This window comes from Symphodus melops (assembly GCF_947650265.1).
Source record: "Symphodus melops genome assembly, chromosome: 22".
In the NCBI taxonomy this organism is placed as follows: Eukaryota; Metazoa; Chordata; class Actinopteri; order Labriformes; family Labridae; genus Symphodus; species Symphodus melops.
In genome coordinates, this window is record NC_136712.1 from 10,262,870 (window position 1) to 10,290,682 (window position 27,813).

The 27,813-nt window shown below is 43.2% G+C and overlaps 2 protein-coding genes across 2 annotated transcripts; both read right to left on the minus strand.

Annotated features, from left to right (window-relative positions):
• Positions 1–2,560: 2,560 nt before the first annotated feature.
• On the minus strand, positions 2,561–9,548 carry LOC306817908 (glucoside xylosyltransferase 1-like). The gene is made up of 7 exons (XM_079335164.1): positions 9,204–9,548; positions 8,307–8,520; positions 8,079–8,210; positions 7,158–7,409; positions 6,858–6,981; positions 6,547–6,719; positions 2,561–3,710 (listed from the first exon to the last, which is right to left on the minus strand). Exons 1-7 carry the CDS (start codon positions 9,404–9,406, stop codon positions 3,549–3,551), a joined length of 1,260 nt encoding a protein of 419 aa, XP_079191290.1. The 5' UTR covers positions 9,407–9,548; the 3' UTR covers positions 2,561–3,548.
• Positions 9,549–10,726: 1,178 nt separating this feature from the next.
• LOC306818013 (YY1-associated factor 2-like) lies at positions 10,727–27,632 on the minus strand. The gene is made up of 4 exons (XM_079335343.1): positions 27,437–27,632; positions 26,925–27,050; positions 14,935–15,090; positions 10,727–14,708 (listed from the first exon to the last, which is right to left on the minus strand). Exons 1-4 carry the CDS (start codon positions 27,460–27,462, stop codon positions 14,447–14,449), a joined length of 570 nt encoding a protein of 189 aa, XP_079191469.1. The 5' UTR covers positions 27,463–27,632; the 3' UTR covers positions 10,727–14,446.
• Positions 27,633–27,813: the final 181 nt, after the last annotated feature.

Here is a 27,813-nt window from a genome sequence, read left to right on the forward strand (position 1 = left end):
AATCATGTATGTTAGATTTAAGCTGTCATATGGTCTTTGAAAATGACAAGTCACATGACAAGTCACATGAAAAACAGGGAACTTCGTCTTAGATCAAAACATACATTTACTACAAAAGTTATCGAAACTCAGCAAAAGCTCAAAGCTCATAATAAAATAGGTACCACTTTTCAGTTCGGCATGTTCATAAGGTTGTTTTATTATGAATAAAAACATTTGGATTTTAAAGCCGCTCTAATCAAATTAGTTGTATTACCCTGTGTTACAGGAAAGCTACTACTTGAATGTGTTAAACCTTACAACTTCATCAGCCCTTTTTCGACCTAAAGGTCCTGACACAACAAGGAGATCGGTGGCTGTTGGTCCTAGTTTGACTGTTGGGGAGCGATCGTTGCCCTAGTTTTGTGGTGTAACTCCAGCTCTCGACACAGAACTTGAACGTGCCGCTGTAGTGTCCATGCTTTTACCTATTTAGTGCCAAGGGCTGACAACGCCAGTGCCCTTTTCAACTTTTAATCAGAAATTATCACATTGCTCTTACAGCTGCTATCCAGTTTTTCTGGTAATTTAAAAATCCATTTACTCATTCTGATGTGAAAAAAGTCCTTTTTACTAGTAGCTCAATTTTAGGATGTCTTTTATACTAGTGCAGTGGCCCTTCAGAATGTGCTTGTTGGTAATGTGTTTGGTCAGGAAGGGCTACGTGCAATGTGTAGTGTTGTGCTTAATGAAACAACTTCACATGCAATAAACAGTAACACATCCTGCCATGACATATAGTTGTATGTTCTATTTATGTAGAGGTTATGTATCATGATACATAGTGTGATACAAGTGTTGGGGTTGCAAAGAATTAGATGCAGTGCTTCAACAGCATTAGTCTCGGACTTAATTCCACATAAGATGTAAGACGGGCTAACATGTTATGCCACTGCGCGCATACACGAAAGTAACACGATTCTGTTTAAAAAAGTGTACTCTTCAGGAGGATTTCGCCATAGCAAAACTTTCAAAAAAAATATTTACGCCACAAATCTGAGCTCATCTTTTCTTCACATCTGCACTGCACTTCATTGGGTCCTCAGCAACACAACAATCCAAGTGTGACGTCAATCAGATCAATGGTTGATGAGAAACTCGACTAACAAACACAGACAGACAGACAGACAGACAGACAGACAGACAGACAGACAGACAGACATTCCTGGATTCATAGATAGATTAGTGGTTGTTTACCAAGTTTGATCAAAGAGCCCACTGGTAATTAGCCCACTATTCTATTCACAAGTACGCTGAACTTTTACCAAATAGAGAAAACACCTTGAGTATGTTTGTTTCTCTCCAAACCTCTCAGTTTCTCTCTTTTTTTTTTTTTTCCATTTGTTGGGACCATTTCGAGGTCCTACTCTGTTTTCAGCAAAGCTATATCAACAAGATAGAGCTCTGAAGCACCTAAGTGCCCTAATTGCTACATTGGCCATGACAGACCTGTTTTTTTTTTTCTTTCATCAATAACACACTCTCATCAGCCATGTGCTCCCTCTATGCACTTATTCTCCCCTCGTCATTTTATCCAGTGACAAAAGGAGAAAAATGGCCAACCTGAGCTTGTGTAAAAAAACACAAAACGCACACAGATGTGGGGACATTTAATTATTCTCCAATGTGCACATTCTCCCCCTGCTCTAAATGCCGGAGGTCACATATTTATTTAGAGCAGTTTCACTTCCAGACTGCATAATACAAAAGAAGAAATACCACAGTTATTTATTATGGTATAAAACATGCAGTTTCAGGAAAATGAAGCCTTGGAGGATGGCTCATATTGAATTTTTCAACATGGTGCTCAATCCATGCTATTGTTTTCTTCTCCCCGAGGACTTGGCCTGTTACACGTTGCCTTTAAGCACACAGGTCAATAAAGGTAATTGATAAGCTCTCATATGGATATATAGTGATGAATGAAGGGTCCTTCTTGTGCAATGAATCAAGTGTCTTCTGGAGCCGTAAATGAACGCTCGTATCCCCTCGCCTAATGGGAATAAGCATAAACTTTTTCCACAGTCAATGCGGTATACAGGGTTATCTATACATCTGTGTTATTGGTCCATCACTTACACTTTATGAGCACCTCAGTGTTGGTGGCCGAGTCAAAGATTATTGGCAAGTCCATTGATCTGCCCAGGGAGATAATGGAAACACAGCATCAATCTTCAAGTTAGATTTTTATGGGATAAACTAACAAAGATTGCATTTTGTCGATAGAAAAAAAAAATCAAATGGGATTGTATTTGCCTACTCAAAGCCCATACAGCAAAGGATCAACATCTGGAAACAAAGGGTTGGCATTTGCTCATATGTTTTTTTTTTTTATACTTACATTTTAATAAATCCTTCATCCATCCAATCTTCTTCCGCTTATTCAAAGTCGTGTCGTGGATGCCTCATCATCATTTCCTTCAAAAGGTTCTTTTATTTTAAACTTAAGTTAGTAACTATATATTCTATATTGGAACATAAAAAAATGCTTCCCCCTAGTGGTTAGAAGAAAAAAAAACACTTTCAAAAATAATGAGATGACCTTTATTTATTTATTTTTTAAATCACATAACAATCTCACAACGTATCATCAAGTACACGTGTAACAAAAGATCTCCCCTCACAGTACAACCACACCGACATAAACACAGATACAATTTGAAGTGTTCCAAATACATTCAACATACAAAAAATACAAAAACCAATCGCTTGAAAAAAATAAAAGAAGAAAAACTTTGGCATTAGCAGAACTTATAGCTTATTCAAATGTTCAAGACTGACGTAAGACAGAAGAATGAGCTTTTCTCAAATGTGAGGAATTATTTTTTGCTATCCCACTGGTCTTGATTTCATTCAGGTTAAGAGAACCTGTGTCACAGATATGTCATAAAATAAGACAAACACTGGTCAGTCTTACTCTGATAGTGGTTATTTAGGCCCAGCCCGTTGCAGCTGCAGAATATAACATGTATAAAAAGTATTGAAGAAATTGTTCACAAGGTCAAATGACACTTTCCCATGCTTGTCCCCAACTTCTCATCCATCATGTTGGTCCAGTGCGTCCATCTTCTCGGCCTGTTTTAAAAGCCTTTGTCCAGTTCTGATGCAAGTATTGTCTCTTTTTTTTTTAAAAAGAGCATTTTTCATAAATTCTCCAATATGGAAAGACAAAAGCTGCTCTTCAAAACTTCAAAGATCTGACAGCAGTGAATAATCACAAGGAAGAAAGAAAAAGATACTTGTTGGATTCAGTGCTGTGAAAGTCTGCACATGGAGAAAAGAATCCATACGTGCGGAAAAATCCGTACTTTGCAACAGGACCGATCGGCTTTTATAGCATTGATTTCAGTCGTTTACATCACGCTCTAATCCAGAGCAACTTAAAAGCGCAGAGCGGTTGTTAGTCTCACTCTGAGACAACCCTGAATGTCTTATTGAGCTTTCGACATCTGCTCACTTAAATAAGTGTCTTCTTCTGGCTTCTTTCCAGTCATTAAGTTTCCTTCGTGTCACCGTCCGTGCTGGGCCTTTCTGTTGACGTTTGCCAGGCTGTGTGCCAGTCTCTTCGTGAAGAGCGGGTGAGATTTACCACAGTAAGTGTGCGTCGTCTTCAAGAGTTCTTCCTCCAGGGGCTCCAGCAAAGTCGTCACTGGATCTGAACCGAAAGGGTACTGGAACGAGAGAGAAAAGGCCACATTCGGTTAACGCGACAAATTCTGAGGGTCCCATTGAAGTGCTATAAAAATACTGGATATGAAAGGCAGATTCATGTGTTACGAAGTCTTCTTTTTTTTTTTCAGACGACTTGCTCTCTCTTTCCTCTCTCTCTCTCTCTTTGGAACATGGGGGTGGTTGGCCAGAGGTTGGATGAGTGGGCTTGGAAGACTTCAAAGGAGCTTCTGAAATCCCAAACTGCTAAACTCCCCCGAGGACAGCCCCCCCCCCCCCTTTACTGTTCGGCTGTGATTGATCAGCTTCCTCCTGTAAGTAAGCAAAGTGCTGCTGTGGGCAGCATTCAGGCTGAGGAAGATATCTGTCCCAGGATAAATTAAAAACCCAAGTCCGGGAGGCATGCTGGACTCAGATGGGACTCCAAATCTAATCTGATTGGTCAGCTGGGCAAAAAATAAATAAAAATAAAACATAAAGCAGTTGTTTGGAGTGAGTTTTATGCTATAGGCTTAGTGTCCAGTGATAACACGGGGATCAGAGAAGAAATTTCATGTCTTCCTGATAATGAAGGAGCCTTTACAACGCTCTGAGGAAATCAAAGGGGAATTACCATTTTTTATGCCAGCTCATTTGCTTGCGGTTGGGTCCCTGATATTGGGTCACAAAGAGAATGGCGTATTTATGAGCACATACTCTCACACACACACACACACAGACGTGCGCGTTGGTCATAAAGTTGCATTTACAGTTGCTGTATTGATTTTGTGTGGCTGATGGGGCACCCTTGGCGTGCAGACTCCGACTCTAAACGTACCGTCGGTTGTAAAAATTTTTTTACTGCTGCTTCTTGGGCTCAGCTTCTTCTTCTTCTTCTTTTTTTTTTTTTTCACAGCGCAGGGAGGGAGGAGATGCTTTATGACGGACGGACGGCTGCGGTCTGTCTGGGAGGAGAGACGAGCAGACAAGACGGGGAGGAGCGGTGCCGTCTGTGCTCCCCTTCCTTTGTGTGAGGATGCAGGGACGTTCACACTCATTTCCTCACGTGTGTCGGGTTATAAAAATGAGTTCCCTGCCTCTCTAATGTAACTTTACCCTGACTGTGTGTGGATTTAGGATTTTCCCACTTCCGTCTCTCACCTGATCCACACTAGTTAATAAAGAATCAGGCCCAGAGTATTGGAGCTTTGAGTCTGAGTTTGGTCGGATTGTGTCTGTTGCCGGAGCTTTCTGGAAAAGTTCCCTCTTTCTTCTGTATGACGCGTTGGTTCTATCTGCTGACGGGACGTTTAGTGACTGTCACAGCCGTCTTTCTCAGCCTCTTCCTTTTCGTTGGTTTTTTTGAAAGTCGGTGTAAAGACTGTTAGTCACACTACACCCTGAGGTTCTGCCGTACGAAAAAAACAGGAAAACAATAAGAGAAGGACTGACCAGCGAGACGAACACACACTCCTCCATCCTCCTGGCAAAGCAGACTTAATCACACATCTGTGGCTGTGTCAATATCTTAACACAGGCTATTGGGAAAAGTGTGTTTTACTGCATGCTCTGGGCCGTCGTGTGCAGGTTTACTGCTCCCTTGTAGCACCAGAGCACGTGTGTGTGTGTGTGTGTTCTACTATCATTGATCGAGTCATATAAAGCGGCACTTTTTGCTGCACGCCGTGGATCAGGTATGGATCACGGATCGCTCGGATCTACGTTCAATGCTTTGTTAATAAGAAAGCAATGAGACTCCAAACAGTGATGGCTCCATTAAGTAAATGCCACTCACGCCGTCAATATCATTACACTCTGGTAAACAAACCGTAAACGCCCTCACGGGGCAAATTAGCCTCGATCGGAGCTTCGCAATATGGTGGGGATTTTGCGTTTCCAATGCCGGCGATCTTAAAAGACCAAACATAAACACACTTCGGGTGTTTGGGGTCAGCACCAATCCAAAATCTAATCCAGGAGGAGGAAGGAAAGAGGGGTGGTGGAGGAGAGCAGAGGTGTCGTTGGCGTTATAAAAAGGGCTCCTTTCATCAGATGTGGCACTAAATTACAACAACAACACTTTAAAAAGGCCCAGCGGGCTCTTTTTCTTCTCTTGAACCGTCCCCGAGAGACTTTTAATGAGGCGCACTTTCTTGTTTACTTTCACTGTCGTGGTTGATTCTTCATTTCCCAAAAGGCGGGGGGATTTACCTAACTTTGTGCATTTCAAAAACTACGAAGAGAGAAACAATGGAATAAAGTAACAAGTGTGTCGTTTTGTCAATTAAAAAAAGTGAGCAGCATCCACTACTAATGATGGACGTTGACACTATTGAGACTTGTGTTATTAAGTTTGAGACAAATGGGCCGCTCTTTGACGTGTTCTGTCGTCAATTTAAACGATGTTGAATAAATGATGATGGCGCTCGAATCAAAGGCAGAGATGCAAAGACGTCGTCCGGGTCTTTATCTTCCGAGTCGTTCGTGCAAAATTGCACTTTTTTTTTTAATGAAGATAACTAAAACGAACATAAAAGCTGCTTTGAGGTTTACTGTGGTGCAGTTAACTTTATGTTCCGAGGGGTTACATCAGACACAAATAAATCTTTACGACGCACGCGTCAGCAGTGGGAGTTTAATGTTGCAACCAGCAATTTTTAATGTCTTTTTTCTGACGTGGGAAGAATTGTTTCTTTATTCTTTCAGTTGTTGTATCTGATCGATGCGTGCTTCCCAGCTTGTTAGGGCGACATTAGAAAAAGGCCTCTCGTCGATTCAGCTGTTCAACGTGAGTCTGGTGCTGCTCGAGGTTTCTGCCTCGAGAGCGTTCGGGCATCCCGCGCGCACTTCCACGCTCACCTTTTGTATGGCCTCGTAAACGGCCCTGAAGGCGGGCTGTTTTTGGTCGTGGTACACCCCTCTGTTTCCGTGCAGGATGTTGATGCCGTCTTTCTCGGCCGACGCACAGTTACTGCCATAGATGCAATGATCTGGACGATAATTCCACTGACAGGGAAACTCCAGGAGGCACTCTGAAAGGACACGATGACGCTCAAAAAAACAGCTCAACCCCTTTTGTAAGGAGGTTATATACATTAAACAGTTAAAAATACATCTATGGAGAGAGAGAAAAAAAGTGCTATATTTGCTTCTTGAATGTGCGGCCTTACCAGAGTTGTGGTGGAAAATGATGTTAAGAAGATCCTGGTCTCCCCAGGTTATATTGAGTTTGTATTTCTGAAGGAGAGGCATCAGCAGCTCCTCCCAGCGCAGCCCCACAGCTGTCATATCGTTCTGGGGGGAAACAGAAAAACGGTCAAAAAGATCCTTTTCTATGTCAGGATATTTTCAATACAGCTTGAAAATGTAACCAAATAATCCTTTCACAGACATGAGATCAACTGCAGCACAACGAAGACATCTAGTGGCCGGTTTAAGTAGTACCAGCAGGAAATGTCCCCCCACACTACCTTAAAGAACATGCTCCTCATCCTCGTCATGTTCATGAGCATGACGCCCGAGTTGATGCCCGTCCTGCCGTAGAAGGGGTGGCGGGCGAAGCGGTTGTACCAGGCGATGCGGGGCTCCTCGTGCTCTGGGGCCATGGCGGCCAGCTGGGAGGAGTTAAACCTGGACAGGAAGGCCCAGAGGCGGTCTACGGGCTGCAGGAAGAGGATGTCAGAGTCCACATACACCACAGAGTCGACGTCCTTCAGGAGCAGCTGAAAAAAAAAAAAAAAAAAGACACAAAGAGACAGGTGTTACGGAGGAGGTGAATTATTGAGATGTTCTTCGGTGAATGATTCATAGAGTCAGTTTGTTCTGCAAAGCCCTGACACAATGGATGTTTTTTCTTAAATATTTAAAGGGGACATATTATGAAAAATCCACTTTTACAGTGTCTTTGAACATTTGTTTGGGTAACCTGAGTCTCTATCGACCCACACAATTTGAAATAAATCCCTTCAGTCCTTTGTTTGTGGTCTGCTTCAGTTTTATCACACAGAGAAAATCTGAAACGGAGCATTTTTCTCGGTTTGTGACATCACAAGTTGGATTCTGGTAATAAAATAACCTCCCCTCCCCTGATTATTCCACCCATAAACTCCACCTCCAGCAAAGAATCAAACTTTTGCGTAGGTCTGCCCTTTTTATTCTTCCGACAGAGGAATGATGTCGGGTGAACTTCAGGGGTCTCATTGCATTTAAAGAGAGCTGGTTTCTACAGGGTCACAAAACTCCTCTGCTGCTTGATTCATGTTATATTTTGACTTAAGCACGGCACAGATGTTTCATTTAGAGCACCGGGCACTGTTTGAAAAGGTGAAAAAAGGGATACAGTATGTCCCCTTTAACACGACTCAAATCTGCCCTCTTTCTTTCATACTTACTGGTAAGAAAAGCCTCTGAGAAGCACAGGGCTTGAAGAGTTTCTTCCACTCAACAGCGTTCTCGCTGGGAAAGCTGATGGAGTAGACGGTGTAGTTAAACCTGGAGCGAATCAAATCGGGCCAAGACTCCAGCTGGAACACACAACCAAAAGATTAAATTGCTTGTAGAGATATCGCCTAAGAGGAGATGATCAACACGAATCAGGCGGGCAGTAATTTAATACTCACTGCTTCCATGAAACTGGCGTGCAGCTGATCCTCGGCGAAGATGTGCAAGGAGAGCTGCTTGATGCTGAAAAGCACAGCGGACTTGATCATAGTGAGCGTCTCCTCCAAACGTTCGCCACACGCCACAACGGCCAGGTGCATGGGAGGGTCCGGTCTGGTGTGAACGCTGCCATCGATGCCTGACTCCACCTGGCCCTTCTGCCGCATTATGTACCTGAGAGAGGTACATAATACTTACTATGACATACTATTGCATTATTTCTTTATTTTTCTGTCAACCCTCTAGAAATAAGGTTTACTAAAAAAAAAAATGTAACCACCAATAAATAAAATATCTGTTCTAGTATAAACAGGAAGTTAAAAACAACAATCTCTGATGCTGTCTTGGTTAAGTGAATACATCATTGTCTTTGTTTCTCACCTCTGTGTTAATTCAAACATTAGATTACAAAGCTGTTGTTACATTGAACTTGTAGCCCGTGGATTTATTGTTTATTCTGAAGGACGTAAAGCTTAAGTTTAGATGTGTTTTCTCTTCCTTTGAACTAAAGCTACTCTTGCTTCCTCTAATCCTCACCAAGTCAAGCTTTACGGACTGTGGCAGACATAATGTTGAATGTTTTTATATTTCGTGACGTAGGCCGACTATTGTTTATTAGTATAAGAAGCAACAAGGTGGCTGCACGTGCAGTCACGCATCGTCTTGCGTCACTGCTCGACAGAAACATGATGCTACTTTGTAGCGTTTCCTCTCTTCTGATGTATAGGAATGTGACGTAGCCAGCGCCGCGAGTATTGTTTGTTTCCGCTTATCGAATAAAATGTTGTTGTTTTTTTTATACACAAGCTGCATGCTGTCGAAACCTCACAGTATACAGACCAAACAAACAGTCTTACCTATTGTACCAGTGTGAGCTTCGGGGCCCAGTTTTGTCCGCAGACCCTCGCCTGCCTCCAGGAACTCTCGGTGGGATAAAAACCTTCTTCGGTCCTTTTCCTCCGACTGGCACGTCCGAGTAAAGCAACCTAGTGTAAACGTACAAACCCGAAAACACGGCAAACACCATGCACAACAAAAGTGCACGAATGTAACGCCGCATTATGGAGTTTGAAAACACAACTTCCAGCTAAAGTCATGACACAGAAACTAACGTATAATAACAACTGCACAGCCAGACTTAGCGGGGAAGTATTTCCGGTAATCGATTGGAAAATAAAACAGTAATACGGCCTAGTTTTCACGCCCTCTAGCGGCAATATTAGGAACTGCGTCGCCAAGTTCATTTATATTGTATTTTCTGCAATTGTCACTTTAGTTTTCATTCATGTTTACTCAGAAATTGTTGAGTTGGTTATAGACTTTACAAACTAGGAAACCTGCAGTGATTGACTTTCCATTTTTTACAAGGATGAAATGACTAAATAAATCAAAAGCAGAATTTAATTTTCAACATGTGTTTGAGAGATTATAAATTCTTAATATGATGACATAATAGCACAGGTGTGGTCATTTACGTACTACTTTAATGTACTAGACTTGACTGCACTCAATCCAATGACATTTGTGTGTTGAATGGATCTTTAATGCAAGAATAGATAAGAGAATAATTATAATAATGTCTCAAGTCTATCGACAACTTCTTCAGGTTTGACAAATTTACTAAGGTAACTAGGCTACAGCATAAATAGGTTTGGGATGTAAGCCTAACATTTTGTGAAAGTATCATATACTTGTCAACCAAAAATGTCAACCAATCTCCCTGTATTAGTTTCATATGTCCTGCACAGACACAATCAGCTGTCCCTTTTTTTTTTTTTTTTTTAGTAAAGCATGTATGATTTTATTTTGAAGGCGAAAGTAAGCTTCCGACTCTTTCCTCTTATTCTATCCGTTTCACTTGCTGCACATCACGCATGGGAAGCCGGAGGTCGGGACCCCAAATGGGGGAAGGGTGGGAGCGCTGAGAAAAGTTGATTCCTCTCTTCTCCCTCCCCCTCAAGCTCCGTCTGCAGCAACTTTCAATTGATTTCACCTCTGAAAAGAGCCATTCAAGGCTTTAAATGACTAGTCTCCCTTATTCAAGTAGCTCCATAGACAACAAAGCTGAAAGCCAACTGCATGTTCATGAAGTGTGGGTAAATCAGATAGTTGACTAATGCAATGGTTAATTAATTACTGTCCAAACTTACCTTCTGCATATAACTACTGAATGACGATTTTTAAACTATATTTTACATGAGCCCAATCTATTATGTAACACAACATGCACCATAGTTAATTCTGTAGTTTTCAACAGGTGAAGTGAAAAATCCAACAAAATATGCTCCCTGAGCATACAAAGCATACATAACAAAATGTAAGCCAGCATTTAAATTTAGAAAAAGTGACTAGTGATATAAAAAAAGTAAAATTGTGCGCATAAGGAAAGACATTTTATGTTGGACGTTTTGTTATTTTCTTATTCAGACATGGAATAAACAAGTTCACACGTTTAAACAATTGAGCATGACAAAGCAAAAAAAATGAAATAAAATTATATCTCCACAAGTGACACCAACATATTTTCAAATGTCCATTTTTTGTTTTTTTTTGCCACAACTGGATAACAAACATCTGTCTGAACACTCCTCACCAGCTCACACACCTAGTCCCAGCTAGTGTAGTGAACCTATATGAGACATGAAACAATGCTAACAAACAAAGAGACATAGCCTGTCCCACAATATACCGAGACCATAATATCATCATGCCATGACATTTCTCAGGATCTGTGCTCAAATATTAACGTAAAAATCTCAATGATAACACTGGTAAGATGGATAATACAACCACATCAAAACATTGTAGTACAATATTATTACTATTTTTTAGAAATATCCATTTGTATCTGTGTTGTGTTCTACAGGTTTTATAATTTATTGTGAAGTTAGGTTGATCTATAAGTTGTTCTGCTGGGAGATTAGCGTCCTCTTTAGCTCCTCCCACTTTGCTACATCAAAATGGAGGAACTGAAACCGTTTCTGAAGTCCATCACACTGCAGGCCATCAGCCGTACAGATCATCAATGTGCATGTCCAGAGGGCAGGGGTCTTTTTCATTCTGGTGCTCCCACTGGGTCCAAACTGGTTCCATTGTTGGGGCAGAGCAGTGCGAGCACCCTCTGGTTGTCCACGGTGACTCTGAGCAGGTGCAGCTCTGTTTGTGCAGCTTTTAAAGGAGAAAACCGGCAGGGTTTACAGCTACAGCCACAGGTCTAAATTCAACATGTTTTAGTCATTATTAGCTCATGTTTTAGAAAATAAAGGCAAGCAAAAATAAACAAACAAATAGGATTTTATGTACATGTATGAGCTAAACTGAAGAAATAAATGGAGACATGAGAGGCACATGTAAGCTGTTATAACTAATATATTAGCAAGTTATTGTTTGCTTGTATATCTAGCTAACATCAACATTGGAATCCCTTTGAACTTGTCTTCTGAAAATTAGCCCAACACAAATATGAGAATTGTTTTAAAGACAATTAGCAAGTTAGCAAGCTTGTAGCAGCAGCTAGCTAATAGATTCTGCTGTTTTATGCTAGCCATGGGGGTGGTGTAGTAACTGGTTTGCTGGATTTGAGTGCTTTAAAATATTCACAATTTAGTCTTGTATCTTTTTGTGAACAATTTTCTTTTTTTTGGAAAATCTCATCAGGTGAAGGAATGATGGAAAGAATAACTTATAAAACAAAACAAACCATGCTCCTAAGAGTCCAACTGTACTGTAACGAGGCTACATAACAACTGATGTTATGAAACCAGTCTGCAGTGGTTGTGCCTGACATCCGTTTTGCTGAGCTACTGTATGTATACATGTAAATGTTATAGCTGTAAGTCCTTCCTAACCAGCTCTTGTCAGTGTGCCAATACTGGGTAATTTCCACAAGTTTCCTATCGCAAATAAATGTAAACATTTTCATGGATTAATAATTGTCAATGTTTAAGGTCTAAAAACCAAATACTACCAACATCTGCCAAGATCAATAGCTGGAATAATGCACATTTTCTACTATCCATTTTCTCTTTAATTATGGTAAGTTTTATTCTAAATTTATATCAAAATAAACCTTAAAGCAGGTTTATATTCGAGGTGTTTATTTTTAACCTTTATTTTCCCAGGTTATTATCATTGGGATCAGAGATCTCATTTTCAAAGGAGACCTGGGGCCATATTCACAAAGTTTCCAAAGTACTAAGAGTTGCTCCTAGTGACCAATTAGGACTGCCAAATAAAATATGTCTTATAATGATGGCGTTCTTAGAATTTCCCCCTAAAGATAAGACAAAATCCTTGTAAGAAGAGTGCCTTAAGAGAGCTCCTAAGTGTTATTAAAACTGCAAGGAGGACTCTAGAGAAATGTTCTACTAACACTTCATAAAGAATACTCTTATTGAAGCATCGTTGGGCCGACCAAACAAAAAATCATATTGCAGACATTCCAATACATCTGACTTTTTTCAGTGCAAAGTGAGACATGCATGGTGATTTCATTCTTCCAGACCGAGGCAGCTTGTATCACTTGTATCCGTCTCGTGCACGCATAATGCACAAGTCGAGTATTTCATATCAAAGTCACATGTAAGCCTGGGATGACGCGTGATGTGGCTTACTAGCCTGCGTCCTCACGAGAGGCGCACCTACAAAATCTTCTCGCCGAGATTCCGAACGTCGGAAAAGTCTGGCGGACATCCAGAATTCATAGAACCGCAGTTATGTATGTAACCCTAATTTTTCTACAGGTGGTTGCGTTATCTTCAGCTGCAGCTAATCACTAATTAAGGCTCTTTACATTTCAAATATCTGATATGCTTTATAATTTTAAAGTACGGCTTACAACATACAGAGATGTTCATTTCATAGTTTGTACACAATGTCTGACTAGATTCTACGATTGTGCCTAATTGATTTAACGGTTTGCCTATGCTCATTATTACTAACAGAGCACTTTAATTATCTATTTTTTTGGATTAACCAATCACAGCTTCTGTAAAAATGTGTAACACATAGCAACAGTTTCAACCCGCCTCCTCACTAAGATAAAAGTTTGTGTCCCTCCCTCGCTCAGAGTTGCCCTGAGAATGCTCCTAAGCTAAAAAGTCGTGCTATGATTTTTTTTAGCCATGTTAAGGAGGTGTCTGAGAGGATCCTCATGTTTGTGAATACTTTTGTTTATACGCAAAAGTAAAGGGCGCATTTACTTAAACAAAGTATTGGCACAAAACCAACACAAACACAGAAAAACACCAGTATTTTCCTTTAAAATCAGTCGCTACACCTTCAGGCACCATTTCAAAGAGGGCTTTAATCAAAACCTGCCTGATGCCTTTGACACAGCAGCATCAAGCGTTGACTGGACTGAGAAAGTCGCTCCAAAAACGATGACGAAAGCCTCAATCCTTAATCAAAAAAGTCACTCTTTCAGGAGCAGATAGAGAAGTTTAAAGGTCGAAGTAAATCTCAGGAGCAAAGGGTCGCAGTGAGGTCGACGATTTCAGCTCAGAGGGTGCACAGGATGGTTCCAGGTTTTTTTTTTTTTTTAATAGGGAGGTAAGGATTCCAGACAGAGGCTGATACTTCCACGTGAGTTGAGGAAAGGTCACTCTGCTGGTCCCTGCAGATGATGCGGGGCTGCACTTGAGTTAAACAACAAGAGAAAAAAAAAAAAAAAAAGGTAGGTGCATCTTCAGGGAGCTGCACCTGAATGTGTCTTTAAAATAAGAATGTCCTGGAATTTTCTTTCTGGCAACAAGCCTCAGACAGTGTGTGGGATCCTTTCGAGTGCACCAAATGTCCAAATAAAAAAATGCAGAACGCTAAAAACTGGAAAGAAAATGGAACAAAAGGTGAGTCATATTGCTTTCTAAATGCAGACTTCCAGTACTGTGAAGAACTGGTTAAACAGTTGAATCTGATGTGTCGTCAAACTTTAATAAAAAAAAAGTCAAAAAAAGAGCAAAAAACAAGTTTTAAAGTCAGTTCTGTACAGCACTACATCAGAGGCAGAACGCTCCACCTGTGACCTGTGGGCTTGCAGATGAGTTGTGGGTGGGAGGAGGGGGGGGGGGGGGGGGGGGGGGTCTTGAGAAAGGTGGGTGACTCAGTGGGACTCCCCGTTGACCGAGCCGGCCTCTCCTCTGGGCGAGGAGGAGCGGGAGAGCCCCTTCTCTGTCGTTTCTGAGCTGGAGCCGTTCTGGCTGTGGTGGTCGGCGGCGGACGCGGCGCTGGACGTCGACGACGACGTGGTCGAGGTGGACGAGGGCTTGGCCTTCTCCTTAAAGTCCGTTATGATGACTGTCAGGTCCCCAACCGTCACCTCGAGGTGCTGGGCGCTGCTGCGGTCGATGTTTTTTAATCTTGGTCTGTGGAGAGAGGAATAACGGATGGAAAAAAAAAAAAACTATGAACAAATGTCAGCATGACGCCAGACACAAAAGGGATCCTACATAAATACATGAAAAGAGAAAAACATGAATATGTAATATACATTTTGTTCAGCGTCTTTATCTAAAGGACAGGTGGCGACATAAACCCAATCTGAGACTCGCTCTCTTTATTCACCCTTTAAAACCCCTCCGCCTCGCTTACCTCATCTTCTTGTGACTGTTCTTCTTAAGCGCCGGCTCTTTGTCACTCTTCTCCCTCTCCACTCGCTCTTTCTTTTCCTTTTTGGGCTGCGAGGGCAACACGAACTGCTGCGTTACCTGCTGCTGCGAGACGAGCTGGGAGACGGGTCGAGGCTTCCTGATCCGGGGAGGAAAAAAGAAAGAGAGAGAGAGAGAGAGAGAGAGAGAGAGAGAGAGAGAGAGAGAGAGAGAGAGAGAGACAGGAGGACAGGCAGATTCATAAAAGGGAAAATCACAATGAACGCATGACTTCAAGCGAGCGTTCTGGAGTAATCAAGGGCCAATAGAAGTGCCAGAGCTGGTTAGAGCGGTGCGGCTGAAGTATTCTTAACGCTGGCGGCGAGGGCTTTCACAATCAAACCCCGGGTTCAGGCATCTGAAAGAGATATGGAGTGTTCCTGCTCGGGCTTGTTTGAGTGCTCGGAGGGATAAACATTGACATGAACGGGGTGTGCAAACACAAAGATGTGATGGGAATTTAGACTTACAGGATACTCCATGAAACTAAAGCCACGCTCACACAGGACATGCTGATCATTTCGGGGACATTCAGGCCCATCTGTTTGTCTCTGGGTTTATATCACTAAGAGACACATGAGGATGAGTCACATCACGGGGTCTCTGTAGAGGGGGGGGGGGCATGATCATCATCACAGTCAACACTTGTTCCTTAAAAACAGACAAAAACGCCCCTTTGATGCCCCTAATACAGCGTGAGACTTTCTGATCCGTGAGCAGGAAGCGTGACGTCAGCACCGCCAAATATAAAGCGAGGGACGGTAACGCAGGAATCCAAATGAAAGAAACACTTGAGTCGCTCTGAGATGGAGGTAAAGGGCTGAGTCAGAGCAACGGAAGCAGACATTACAGGGTCCAGACGGGATCCTGGTGGAGCGACAGTATAGTAGGGGGGAGGTGTGTGTGTGTGCGTTCCCTCGCGTTGTCAAAACGTGACATCACTGATAGGGACGCCGATTTAACGTCGTTGCAGCAGAATCAACACGAATGTGCAAAGGTGAAAGGATGGCAGAGCTCTGTGATCTGCAGCTTGATTGACACCATCCCTCCTGGGCTTTTAATTTGTAAATAGCAGTTTTGTCATTGGCTACAGCTGAAAAACATCACATATTTTAAAATCCATTGTCAACAAAACACGCACGATTTGAACATGAAACATCTCGCACACAAAGAGAAACGAAAAGGCTGAAAGGCAAAAGTCTAATATGAAACATAAACGGGCGCAGCGTTTCCATGTGAAATGTTCCTCCTCGTGGCCACGTTTCGATCCAACATGAGTTTCTGATGTCCCAAAAATGATACATTATGTAACCGATCTGGCAACAGTTTGCGTGCAAGAGGGCTGCAATCTTATTTCTGTACAGGAGTGTGTGAGTGTTTGTGTGTGTGTTTGTGTGTGTTTGTGTGTGTGTGTTTGTGTGTGTTTTTGGAGGGGCTGGCAAGAGCCCGTGCCGAGAGGCAAGTGTGTTGAAAAGGCCATCTGTTGAGGGAGCCTGCACATCTCGAGCCTGATTCTGCACTCACACAGAGACACAGTGATACTACGGATGAATGCACCGATGCCTGCATGCACACGCTGCAGCAACAAACCTGGCTGCTGTTACAGATTTTAAAAAAAGAAAAGAAAAAAAAGGATGCACACGATCATGATGATGTATGCACACTTTGCAAAGAAATATGATCGGCAACACAAGGGGGCAGCTTTTGGCACAGGACGTGCATGACACGCAGAGACACAGCAGTGAGCAGATGAAGCACGAGGGCACGAGGATGAGTGCCGTTTTTTTTTTTAAATGCACTTTATTCTCCCTCTACAAAATCTAATGGTTGACCTGCTTTCCGGAAAAAAAACCCCCTTCACCTTCACTTTCAAACCAGCAAATTGCAGCTAATGAAAAAAAAGGAGTTTTGGAAAAGCAGCATTAGGAGAACGTATATGATAACTCGTGTACAACTCATTTTTTCTTTTGATGGGTGCTAACCTGTGTGTGAACCCTCCGAAAAGTGTTGCAATTACTAAACGCTGGCCTGCAGGTGCTGCGTGATAAATGTCCTCGTGCACTTGTCTAATGCAACTCTAAAGGGTGTAACAAAGCGCAGAGTGTACAAATGTGCTCGCCTTGATGAAAATCCATCCACAAAATGAGTCCAAGCACCTGGTGTTGCTGTGTTTTTTTTTTAATTCTTGCCAAAAAAAAAAAAAAAAAGAGCCTCAGTGGCCTATTTAGCTCCATTTCGAGGCTTCTCCTTCCTTCCTTCGTTTTTTTTTTCCAAAGGGGGGAAATATGTGAGCTGCTGGTCTGCTGTGTTGTTTCGAAGGGCAACACTGTTGTTTAACAAGTCTGGTGATGACCTAAATTGGTACCCAGGCTTCAAACAGTCTTCTTTTTCCCAGAGTTATCACTGCCTTCACAGAACAGGCAGTATGCTCTGGAAAAAAAAAAAAAAAGGGCGAGAGTGAAATGCAAATGGGTCTCTTGGCCTACATAAGTGTCTGATGGGGAGGAGATGTAGAGATTCTCTAATGTGTCCGTCTTGTCAGCGCGACGCTGCAGAACTGCTGACTCCGTTTAAAAATACAGAAATACCGTAAATTCCGGACTATAAGCCGCTACTTTTTTCTCACACTTCGAGCACTGCGGCTTCTACTCCGGTGCGGCTAATGCATGGATTTTTTATGGGGGACAATGAGCTTCTGCCGCAAAAACATTTGACTTCGTCACGTCGGATCTTAATATCAGTCATTTTGCGCTTCATTCACGCACCCTCATCATGGAAAACACACGGAGAAATACATATGATGCAGCTTTCAAGTTAAAGGCGATCGACCTGGCTGTCAAAGAAGCTAACAGAGCTGCTGCACGTTAAGATGACACTGACAGCGACAACAGAGACTGAGGAAGTGAGTAATGAAGTCATTCTGAGGCAGTGAATGGATGGACTTTTTCTTGTGAAATATATTACGGTCATCTTTTTCATCAGCCGTGTTACAGACACCGTCGGCTAGGCTTCGTATTGTAACGGTTCATGTTGTAAAGTCAGTAGTTGATAATGTGTTCATAATTCCGATTATGTGGAGAGTCAGTGAATGCACCAGCGAGAACGTGTTGAGTGGCTGTATGAGAGAACGCTGGGGGAGAGAGTTGGATTGTTACGGCAAGTTATGTGTTGCTCTCTGCTGTAAACGGCGTGGTCACGGCCGACAGTGATCGGGTTATTAAAAGTTATTATTTGAACGCTCTCGTCGTCCTTTAACGTCCGTACGGACGCTACAGTATTTGCGGATGTTACCGGTAGCCTACGTCTGTGTAAATAGCTCTTGTTATAGCGTGGACACCTGCGGCTTATAATCAAGTGCGGCTTATATATGTACAAATACATTTATTTACTTATTTTTAGCCGGTGCGGCTTATATCCAGGTGCGCTCAATAGTACGGAATTTACGGTAAATGAAAGAGCGGGCCTCTGTTCCCACTTTGAGTCACTTCATCCACTCATTGACATTCCCCACCCTGATAATGTCAAACATCCGTTCTTTTCTGAAGGGATTTTTTTATTTTGAGAGTTTCTAACAAACAAAAAAAGCGACTGTCACAACCGGGCCCCGCCTTCAGGCCAAAGACAAGCAGCTTTCTCATTCATAACCTCCTCTTTGAATTCCTTCTTTATCTGACGCGTTTGGGTCCAGGGTGTCATGTTGAGCTCATGGGTGCTGTACTCTTTTTGTAATGAAGATGAAGACTGTCTAATTATGTACGTTTGCTTCGCTTGATGTGCGATCACGAGAAAATGTGACCTCCTCGATTTCAAAAACCTTAGCCCATGCGTGTGTGTGTGTGTGTGTGTGTGTGTGTGTGTGCGCAGAGGTGCTGTTTGTCAACAAGCAAGGCAGGCCACTGCTTGGGGCCCCAGGCCAGTAGCCCCCCCCCCCCCCCCCCCCGAACGACTGACAAACTTGAAACCAAAGCATTTCCTATAAATGTGCCGATTTTTGCAACGACAGTAGGAAACCTGCCTGATGTGACAGCACTCTGCGAGGCGTCGCAGCCTTATTCCTGTGAAAACCGAAAGGTATGAGTGAAGAGGAGTTATCCGCCTGAGGGTGGGAGAAAAAAGGAAAATAATAAATGCTGGTTGTAGGGGCCTCCAGTTAGTTTTTGCCTGGGGCCTAACAGACCATAGAATCGCCTGTGTGTGTGTGTGTGTGTGTGTGTGTGTGTGAGGGAGACAGCAACCAGAGCCCAGACATACAAATATTTGGTAAACTCTTTCTTCTTCATGTGTTACAATTGAGTAGATTGTCACTAATAGACCTCGAGGTGAAAGAGGAGACGCGTAATGGCGCTGGCGAGGCAGCAGGCCTAAACAGAGCTGCCTCTGTTAACCCAATCAGATGGTTATTATCTCAGCACTTAGGCCTTTTGCTGCTTGCTCAATGAGTGTGTGTGTGTGTGTGTGTGTGTTTATTGATTCCAACAACAGTTTCGGAGCCCTAATGTAACAGCCTTTTCTTTCTGACATTGATACTACGTGCTGGAGCCGTTTTGTTCCAAACAATATTTGCTCCACACACGCTCATCCATTATCTTGCAGCTAATGGAGTCTCACACCGGGATATTAGGAAGCCATGAGCAGGGCGAAAACACGCCACAGATATCAATCAGCGTGTCTTTATTCGGGGCTTTTTAAAAAAAAAAATACACTCCTGTAGTCAAGCAAGCAGAGAGTGTATTCATCATTTCCCTCCGTCTCACTTATTTTTCAGTCTTCGTTCACCGTGTTTCAGACCGGGAAAAACAAAACAAAAAACAAGCCTGACTTTTACTTTCAACATCTCCATCGTTATTCTTCTTCAGCTTCACCGTGCTGAGCTTCTACTTCATCTTTTTTCCTGCACACTGCCGGGGTTAGAGAGTGCAAACGCTGCCACTGATCCCTCACACACTTCATTGACAGGAGAACTCTGGCTGACCCCCCCCCCCCCCCCTTTTTTTCACATCACATGCACACACATGTATACCCCTCCTCCTTTCTTTTTTGGACTGCACCCACTGACCTGACACCCTCCCTCCTAGACCCTGTGCTCAGAAAGAAGACGAAAAAAAAAAGAAGACGAAAAAACTCCGCACTAAGAGACGTAAAAAAAAAAAAATCTGCTCTGGTTTTGGTTTGTGGCAGTAAATGTTTGTCGAGCAGAACTCAGCAGGGGGTCAGCTCATGACTCAGGACGGTTTGGCCAGGCTGTCCCATTTCTGCCACAGCAGACAAAAAAAGAAAAGGAAAAAAAAAAAAAAAACAGGTCAAGCTCTCTAATAAAGTCACAGAGACTCAGACACGGACACAGATGGTGTGCTAACGTTCAAGAGCCAGAATGTGCTCAACGATGAATCATGCTATCAGTTACAGAAAGATGAGTTTGAGAGACAGCCTTTTACAGATTAGGATCTCAGTGTGTGTTCATGTTGCATTATGGATACTTGGATTACTCCCTTTAGATCCTGCAAACCGCCCACTCTCCCATGAGGCCTTTAGGTTTCCATATTTGGTTATTTTAATATCCTCAGATAAACTATAGCAGGTGAGGGCTGCTATCATGAATCATCTATAATTAAAACTGTTAGTGACTCATTTCATCGATTTGTTGTCTATTACTGAACACTGAGCTCGTCACAGACCTGCATCAACATTATATAACACTCATCACAAAGATGGTAATCATTAAAAGATTAAAGGCAGGGTTGGTCACTTCCTCCAGATACACTTTATAAGATTTTGGTTTGAAGTTGTCTTTAGGTCCTGACACAAATTAATAACTCCCGTGCTCTGAAAACGGAACAAAGAACGTCAGTCACCTGTAGCTACGAGGTACCAATTTAATGAACCAATCAGAGCGCCCCTGTCTTCCTGCTCATTCTGTACCCCATGTTAGTATGAGCCCACACTTCTGGACCAATGGCGCTTTGTGCATATAAGTGTTAAAGCAACAGCCTGTTATTTTGCTATAAACAAAATCCCGATGGACTGATGAATGATTGAATTGATCGTTAGCTGTAGCCTGAACAGTTAGCCCTGCGTCCTACCCTGAGAAGTTACCTTTAATTATCTTCTTTTGGGGTCAGCTACAGACTATTCTCTCAACGATCTCTGGATCTACTTTCTACGGCCTGACGTTCGTCTTATCTCCTCAATTAAAGAAGAAACCGTCAGAGTTTCCTTCCAGTTTTACGAGGTCAGACTGGAGTGAAACTGAACATTGCAGGCGGGCCTCTGGAGGGGAAGTGTTTGAGCTCGGACACGGACGTCTCGCTTCAACACTGCGTCTCTTCTGGAACTTTTTTTGTTTTTCCTAGGCACTTCTTGCTTCTACAAATGTTGATCCGGAAAATACACAAGAACACATAATAAAACATTAAATCTCTGCAGATGTTCGTCCTGCTTTGCAAACATTTGTCGAGGAACATTGTGTGGTGAGTAAAAAAAAAAAAAACCCCACAGGGCAGCTGATGGACTGCTGTGTGTGTGCACGCTATAAAAAACAAACGTCATCTCAGCATTCTGTGGTGATTGTGAGATGGTAGTGAAATAGCTGATTTTACGCCTTGTTGAACGCTTTCACAAATGGAGGTGTAAGTGTGTATCAGGTTTTTCTATCTGCAGGTTGTAGGCTGCTCCCGGGAGCTCCTTCTCCACCAACCCCATGATTAATGTCTCTTCCTGCCTGTACACGCCATCACCATGTGTGTGTGTGTGTGTGTGGCAGATGGCGGTGCACGTCCTGTGGTTTATGACACCTTCTGCAGCCTGCTACCCACACTATACAACATTCTCCTCTAACACACACACACGCACACACACACCACACGCACACGCGCGCAGGGAGCAGTATGTCATGCATCAGTGTCAGCAAAGTAATTACAGGCTTATCACGTAGCCATAATCTTGAGCCACAATGACGTGATAACAGGCAGCTTCATTGTCCCGGGTGTACGCTGTTTGTTCACTGTACGAGCATTAAAAGCTGAATGTCACACGACGGAGCGGAGAGGATCTAGAAGAAGAGGACGTCGGTATTTAGACTGGATGATCACGCGTCGACCGCTTCACGTGCATTCGGTTTTTTGGAGTTGCAGTCGCAGTGATTAGGATGTCTTGTGAATGACGCTGATTTTGTTCCTCTTACAGATTGAGCTTATTAAACCTCTTCATTAGCAACGATCGTCGCCTCTAGAATTAAAGTCGCGACGTTAAGATCCTTTCTCAAATCAGAGGAACACATCCAACCAAGACAGAACAAGGAACTACAATTCAGACTTAAAGGTGCAGCAGAATAATATGAAAGTGCACCGACGTGAACACTAAACACAAACACTAAACACTCTTGGGTGTAAATGTAATGTGTTGTAGACGTAATGTGATCAGAGGGGGGTGATAACACTAAAGAAGCGGCCCTCTATAGATGTAAGGCTTCCACTCCGGAGTGGTCGTGTGTGTACACAGGCAGCAGTTTGCTACACTCTCACACTGTGCACTCATTCATGCAGTTCTCTTCAGGCAGCGTTTTAATAAACCTTGCATTATATATTAGTGTTGCTGCACAGTCGAGTGAGTGCAGCTATGTAGAGAGAATATTAAGACACAAAAAAGAGAAGGATGCATAATTAATCCTTTCCCTTTTTTTTTGCATTGCAAGTTCTGTAGTGGATTCTGTTGACGCCGAACTTTGAGCAGGCAACATTTCACCTCAACTCTGCACCTGAATCTCGTTTTTAGCTCTCTCTTTTTTTCCCCTTTTTTTTTTGAGTGACCCTATTTATTTAAACTTCTCTTTTTTTACGTGTGATTGTTCTGTGTTTTATTTTTTAGGGTAATATGCTTATTAAATTTGCTGGCAAAACCAAAACAACTAGGTTTGCACTGTCTATAAGTCCAAATCAAGTCATTTCTAGAAAAGCTCGCAGGATTTGGAAGGTAGCGTTCCGTCACCCCTCTGTGTTCCCTCCAAAGCTAACAGCTTTCACTTACACCCCGTTTCCACCAAGCGCTCGAGTTCAGTACGGTACACATTTATCGGGAATGGTACCAAAATAGTGTATCCATACTATCCAGCTTTTTTGAGAGGCTACCCTTCTGTAGCCTACTGATCCGACCATAAAGACTGCCTTTTGTTTACTATGTCCCATTCATCTTCTTCGTTGAACTTCATTAATAGCAGGCTACACTGTGTTGGTCTGCTATGATGTCACACGAAGAGCTGACAGGACTATCTCCATCTGGCTCATACTCTGCTTACCAAATAAGGGTACGGCTAGCTGTAATGCAAGCTAGATCAGAGTTTAACGTACCAAACTGTAGTGAGCCAAAGCCGACTGCTTGGTGGAAATGATGCTTTACGTGCACGAGCGCTTGTTGCTCCAGAAGCAGAGTCACAGTTTAAACTCTGTCATGAGTGTGGGCTAGTGAACACGAGGGGTAGAGACGTGATTGGTTCATCCATTTTGTATGTAAGCATAAACAGTCTCCCTACAAAATGTTATAATCCTACGCTAGGTGCTTGGGTGTTGTTGCTACATGGGTGCATGTTGGCTCAGTTGCAGTCAGTTTTTGCCTGTATTAAGTGTGTGCTGTGCACTGTACGTGAACTGTGAGGGCGAGCTCGTGTGCGGAGGATGATTAAACAACATCTGAAAAGCTGAAACGCTTGACAGGTTCCCAGCACTGCGCCGAGTGGATCCTGCTTGTTTAGGCCGATCCGACAAAGACCTGAACATCAGTCAATCTGTCACCGAAAGACGACGCCTGCGGATTAGTTCGACTCCGGGAGATGGAAAGAAGAAGGAGATAAGAGTAGGGACATGATCAAGCTCACTGTCCTGACCTGTAGAAATAACACTGCTGGAGAAAAAAAAATCTCCTGCACACAGCACATGCAGCACAGCGAGTGTTTCCCTGCTGGGCTCGACTTGTCACAGCTCAGTGAACAGATGCAGGAGGTGGAGGCGAGACACCAGAGAAGGTCACACACACACACACACACACACACACACACACACACACACACACACTGCTCTATTACACACACTAGAATTTGGCTGTGGGCGGTGTTTGGATTGGGGTTTCACAGCTGTCTGTCAACACCACTTCACATGAGATTTTTCAGCCTTTATTGCAAAAAAAAAAAAAAAAAAGAACCCAGAATGGAGCGTTACGTCTCCAAACGAGCCTCTTCTCCCACCTTAAAAACATTAAACTGACACTCAGTGCCTAATGGGTGCACTGGGAGGCCTTTAGTGTCTTTTAGCTGATAAATCAAACCTGTGACCTTTACCTTACCAAACAGCCTCTGTGAACTCCAACCATCATGTTAGTTACCACAGCCTGAGCCTGAGCCACAAGAGCGGTAACAGGATAAAATGTCGTCCGCTGTTATTGAGCAGAGGCGAGAAGTAATGAGGTTCTGATCCCAGAGCTCCTCTAAGACAGCTTTAATTAAATACTGTAAGCTAGCAGGAAGCTCGCATTAGTTGAAAAGCCTATTTTCCCATATTTATGATATTTACTGGAGTCTTGCCCTACAGGTTCCTCTTGTATTTGCTGCAAAAAAAAAAAAAGTTTCCATGCTGCTGAGAGAATAAGAGAAACATCAGCCAGCCGGCCCCTTCTTCGTCAGTCCGTCTCTCTTTCTCATTTCACTCCGCCTCCTCAGATAAGCCGTTTCAATCGTGCTGATGTGTCTCTGTCTCCGGTCCAACTCACAGCGCTCTCACTCAATCACTTGGCAGCTTTGACGTCCCCGCAGTGGATCATCTCATCACATACGAGGGATCGAGGGGGCGACACCTCCCCTCACCAACTCTCCTCCACCTTTCCACCTGAGCCGAATCTGAATTCTTATTCAGTTAGTTGGAGAGTTTCAGTTCACGTCAAGAGACAATGTTGATGCCACAGCATCAACCCACGCTACTTCCTGTCAAACCCGTGACCTTCAGACATTAATTCATTACTCCCACTAATAGCTCAGTCATGCTTGTTTAGTAGCCAGCAGAGGGAATTTGCAGTGTGTCCTCCATTAATATTCCACATGTCGTTTGCCCTTTTAGCACCTTCGGTTTTGCTCGCCGAGAGAATCCACTCGTCTGTCGTGTTCGCTCGTTAACAGCTGTGACCACCTGTGTGGCCATTTTGCTGCAGCATTAGCCTGCGTGTGGCGGCGCGAGGACGTGTTTGTGTTTGGCCTTCTGTAAGAGCGTGACGAGGCTACTTTTCTATTTTTATTTTTTTTTTGGCAGCATTGCAGTTGGAAGGACAGTGGGTCATTACCATTAAATAAGACCTTCTGTTGGGAGTGGATTAGCCAGGGAGTATCTCAGGTGTGGCAAGGAATTCTGGGTCCTTGTGTCCTTGTGGCAATTTATTAAAACAATAAAAACCCAGATGGGGAAGAGACAAAGGGTGTCACTGCCTTTGTTGACATGAGGATTCAGACAGCTTCTTGGCAAAGCTGCTGGACGCTTGGGTTTTTTTTTTTAACGCACGTAAATTCAGAGTCCCTGAAGTGTCTTCTCGACGATCAGCGCTCAGTTGCAACAATCCCGAGCCGATGATGACAACAGCGAGGAAGCTTTTCAATCGAATGTTTGTGTGAGCAGCACTTGTGCACTCGAGTGTGTATTCATGTCTGCGCGTACAAAGAATGTGCACGTGTGTTTGTGTACGTATATGCATGCAGTCATGTGTAAAATTTGCATGTCGAGTGCATCTGTATACGCGAGTGTTTGTTCGTGTGTGTGTGTGTCTGATGACAGCAGGGCTGATTAAGCTGTTGCATAGTAATGAGCTATGGCTGTCTGTCTGGCAGCTGCTCTGACAACCTCTTTTCACAACTAGCCCTCCCACACACACATACACACACACACACACACACACACAGGCGCACAAGTGCATGCACCGACATGAAAAATACCCCAATCCTTAAAGAAAAGCGTCAAAGCTTACAACTGCACCAATGTGTTGTTTTTGCTGTTGTTGTATTGAAATCAAGATGTGCTAATGCAGAAGAGGATAATTGGCAGTACATTAAAGAGGAAAACAACACACACACACACGGTGGCCCTTTTACCCAGTGCTAAAGGCTTCTCTTTCCTCTCCTTCCTTCTTTGTTGTGTTTTCATACTGATAATGACTGCCACTCAGGATGAACACATTGACTTCCTGCAGCAAATCACTGATGTCAGGACGAGTATCAGCCACAGCACAGAGGGCACAGAGCTGTGTTCATGTGTGTTTGTACACTTCAGTGCCTGTACCTGTCTGTGACAAATATCTCCGGGGCAACAATACAGATGTGTGTGCTTTCAAAGAAGAGCACGCCATCCCTCCCCCCTTAAGTCACAGACGGTAACGTCAAGACCCAGTAAAGAACTGAGAGACAAGTAGTCAGTTATACTTTCATCATATTGTCACAATGTAAAGTCTTTAAGACAATAAACTGCTGTGTAAAAGCTCATTGCTCAATTATTTTGTCTAACAAACAACCAAATAAATGACAAATATTTGCACCCAACGTTTAAGATTAATCATTCTCCCTCTAAGTGGAACTTCATTTTCTTTCGAGTAACTGGTGTCTTGGTGTAAAGGTGTTGAGCTTGAGGAAATTAAGTATTTGGCACACTTTAGGAAATGAACAAGCTCATAATAGCATGTTTGTTTGTGCTTACTGTCTGAACTGTAATGTTAACCAACTGTGTTAACTGTAGTAAAGTACTTGATCAATTGAGTGGTAGTTAAAAAAAATGGGGGTGGTAGCAACATTAAACTGTTTCTAAATACGCTAGGAGGGAGGGGTGGCAGTCCCCAATGATCGACCCCCTCGCCCCCCCCTCCTATTAGACCCGCTAATGCAAGGAAAAGGAAGGTAATGTATATGGACCGCCTTACCTTGTTGATGTCCCCTTCCTGACATCACACATCATGCACTTAAAAGCTTCTGCCGTGTTCTTGTACGTGCACACGCTGCAGTCCCAGAACCCCTCGTCGGAGGAGGGCTTCGGTTGACGCTTCGGCCTTTAAAACAATAAATGGGGGGGGGGGAGAAGAACAAATATAAAAATTAAAAAAAAAAAAACACCAAAAGAGAGAAAAGGGGGGAAATGGGGCGAGAAAAAGAGAGAGGGAGTTCAGTTCGCATCCACGAAGGCTATCGATAGCAAACATCTGGATAAGCCTATAGGATTTAGGAAATCATCTGCGAGCGCTCTGTGATCCGACACTGTAATTGGCGATGAGGTTTTAACACTCGCGCGCGCACACCGACACGCGCACACACATGCAGTGAGGGAGAGAGCCCGTGGAGAAAAACCCTTTTTTTCTTCCTCGCGTTTGTCGATGTCCGCTCCCCTCTCTCACACTCCTAGCTTTAAATATCTCGGACACACGGACTCAGTCGTTACCTTGTGGGACTCCTCTTGTCGCCCATGCCAGACCTGGGTTTCTCTGGAGGTGCTGAGACGAGCAGAAGTCGTGTTATTTCCGATATTTTGTAGCAAAGAAGCGATGCGCCTGCACCGCTCGGCTTCCAGCTGTCGTGGAAACTCCGCTTGGGAAATGGTCACGTGACTCACCAGGGCCAATCAGCGCCTGGGTAACATCCCGAGTCTGACATTCCTCTTGATGAATCTATGCCGCCTTCACGCACCCGCTATAAACTCGTTCACTTGTGTACTAGAGACGTAATATGTTCAGATTATATATATATAGTTTAATATTCCGTATGACATGTAACTACGCGGTTCCTCTTCCAACCTTGAAATAATAACGATAAAGGCTG

Bases quoted from the DNA above. Each gene is read 5' to 3' on its own strand.
- LOC306817908 (XM_079335164.1), bottom strand. From the start codon at position 9,406: ATGCGGCGTTACATTCGTGCACTTTTGTTGTGCATGGTGTTTGCCGTG. The intron at 6,720-6,857 runs GTAAGGCCGCAC...GTGTCCTTTCAG, and splicing joins CATTTTCCACCACAACTCTG to AGTGCCTCCTGGAGTTTCCC. The intron at 3,711-6,546 runs GTGAGCGTGGAA...CTCTCGTTCCAG, and splicing joins TTTACGAGGCCATACAAAAG to TACCCTTTCGGTTCAGATCC.
- LOC306818013 (XM_079335343.1), bottom strand. From the start codon at position 27,462: ATGGGCGACAAGAGGAGTCCCACAAG. The intron at 15,091-26,924 runs GTAAGGCGGTCC...TCCCCGGATCAG, and splicing joins AGGAAGGGGACATCAACAAG to GAAGCCTCGACCCGTCTCCC. The intron at 14,709-14,934 runs GTAAGCGAGGCG...CTCTCTCCACAG, and splicing joins AACAGTCACAAGAAGATGAG to ACCAAGATTAAAAAACATCG.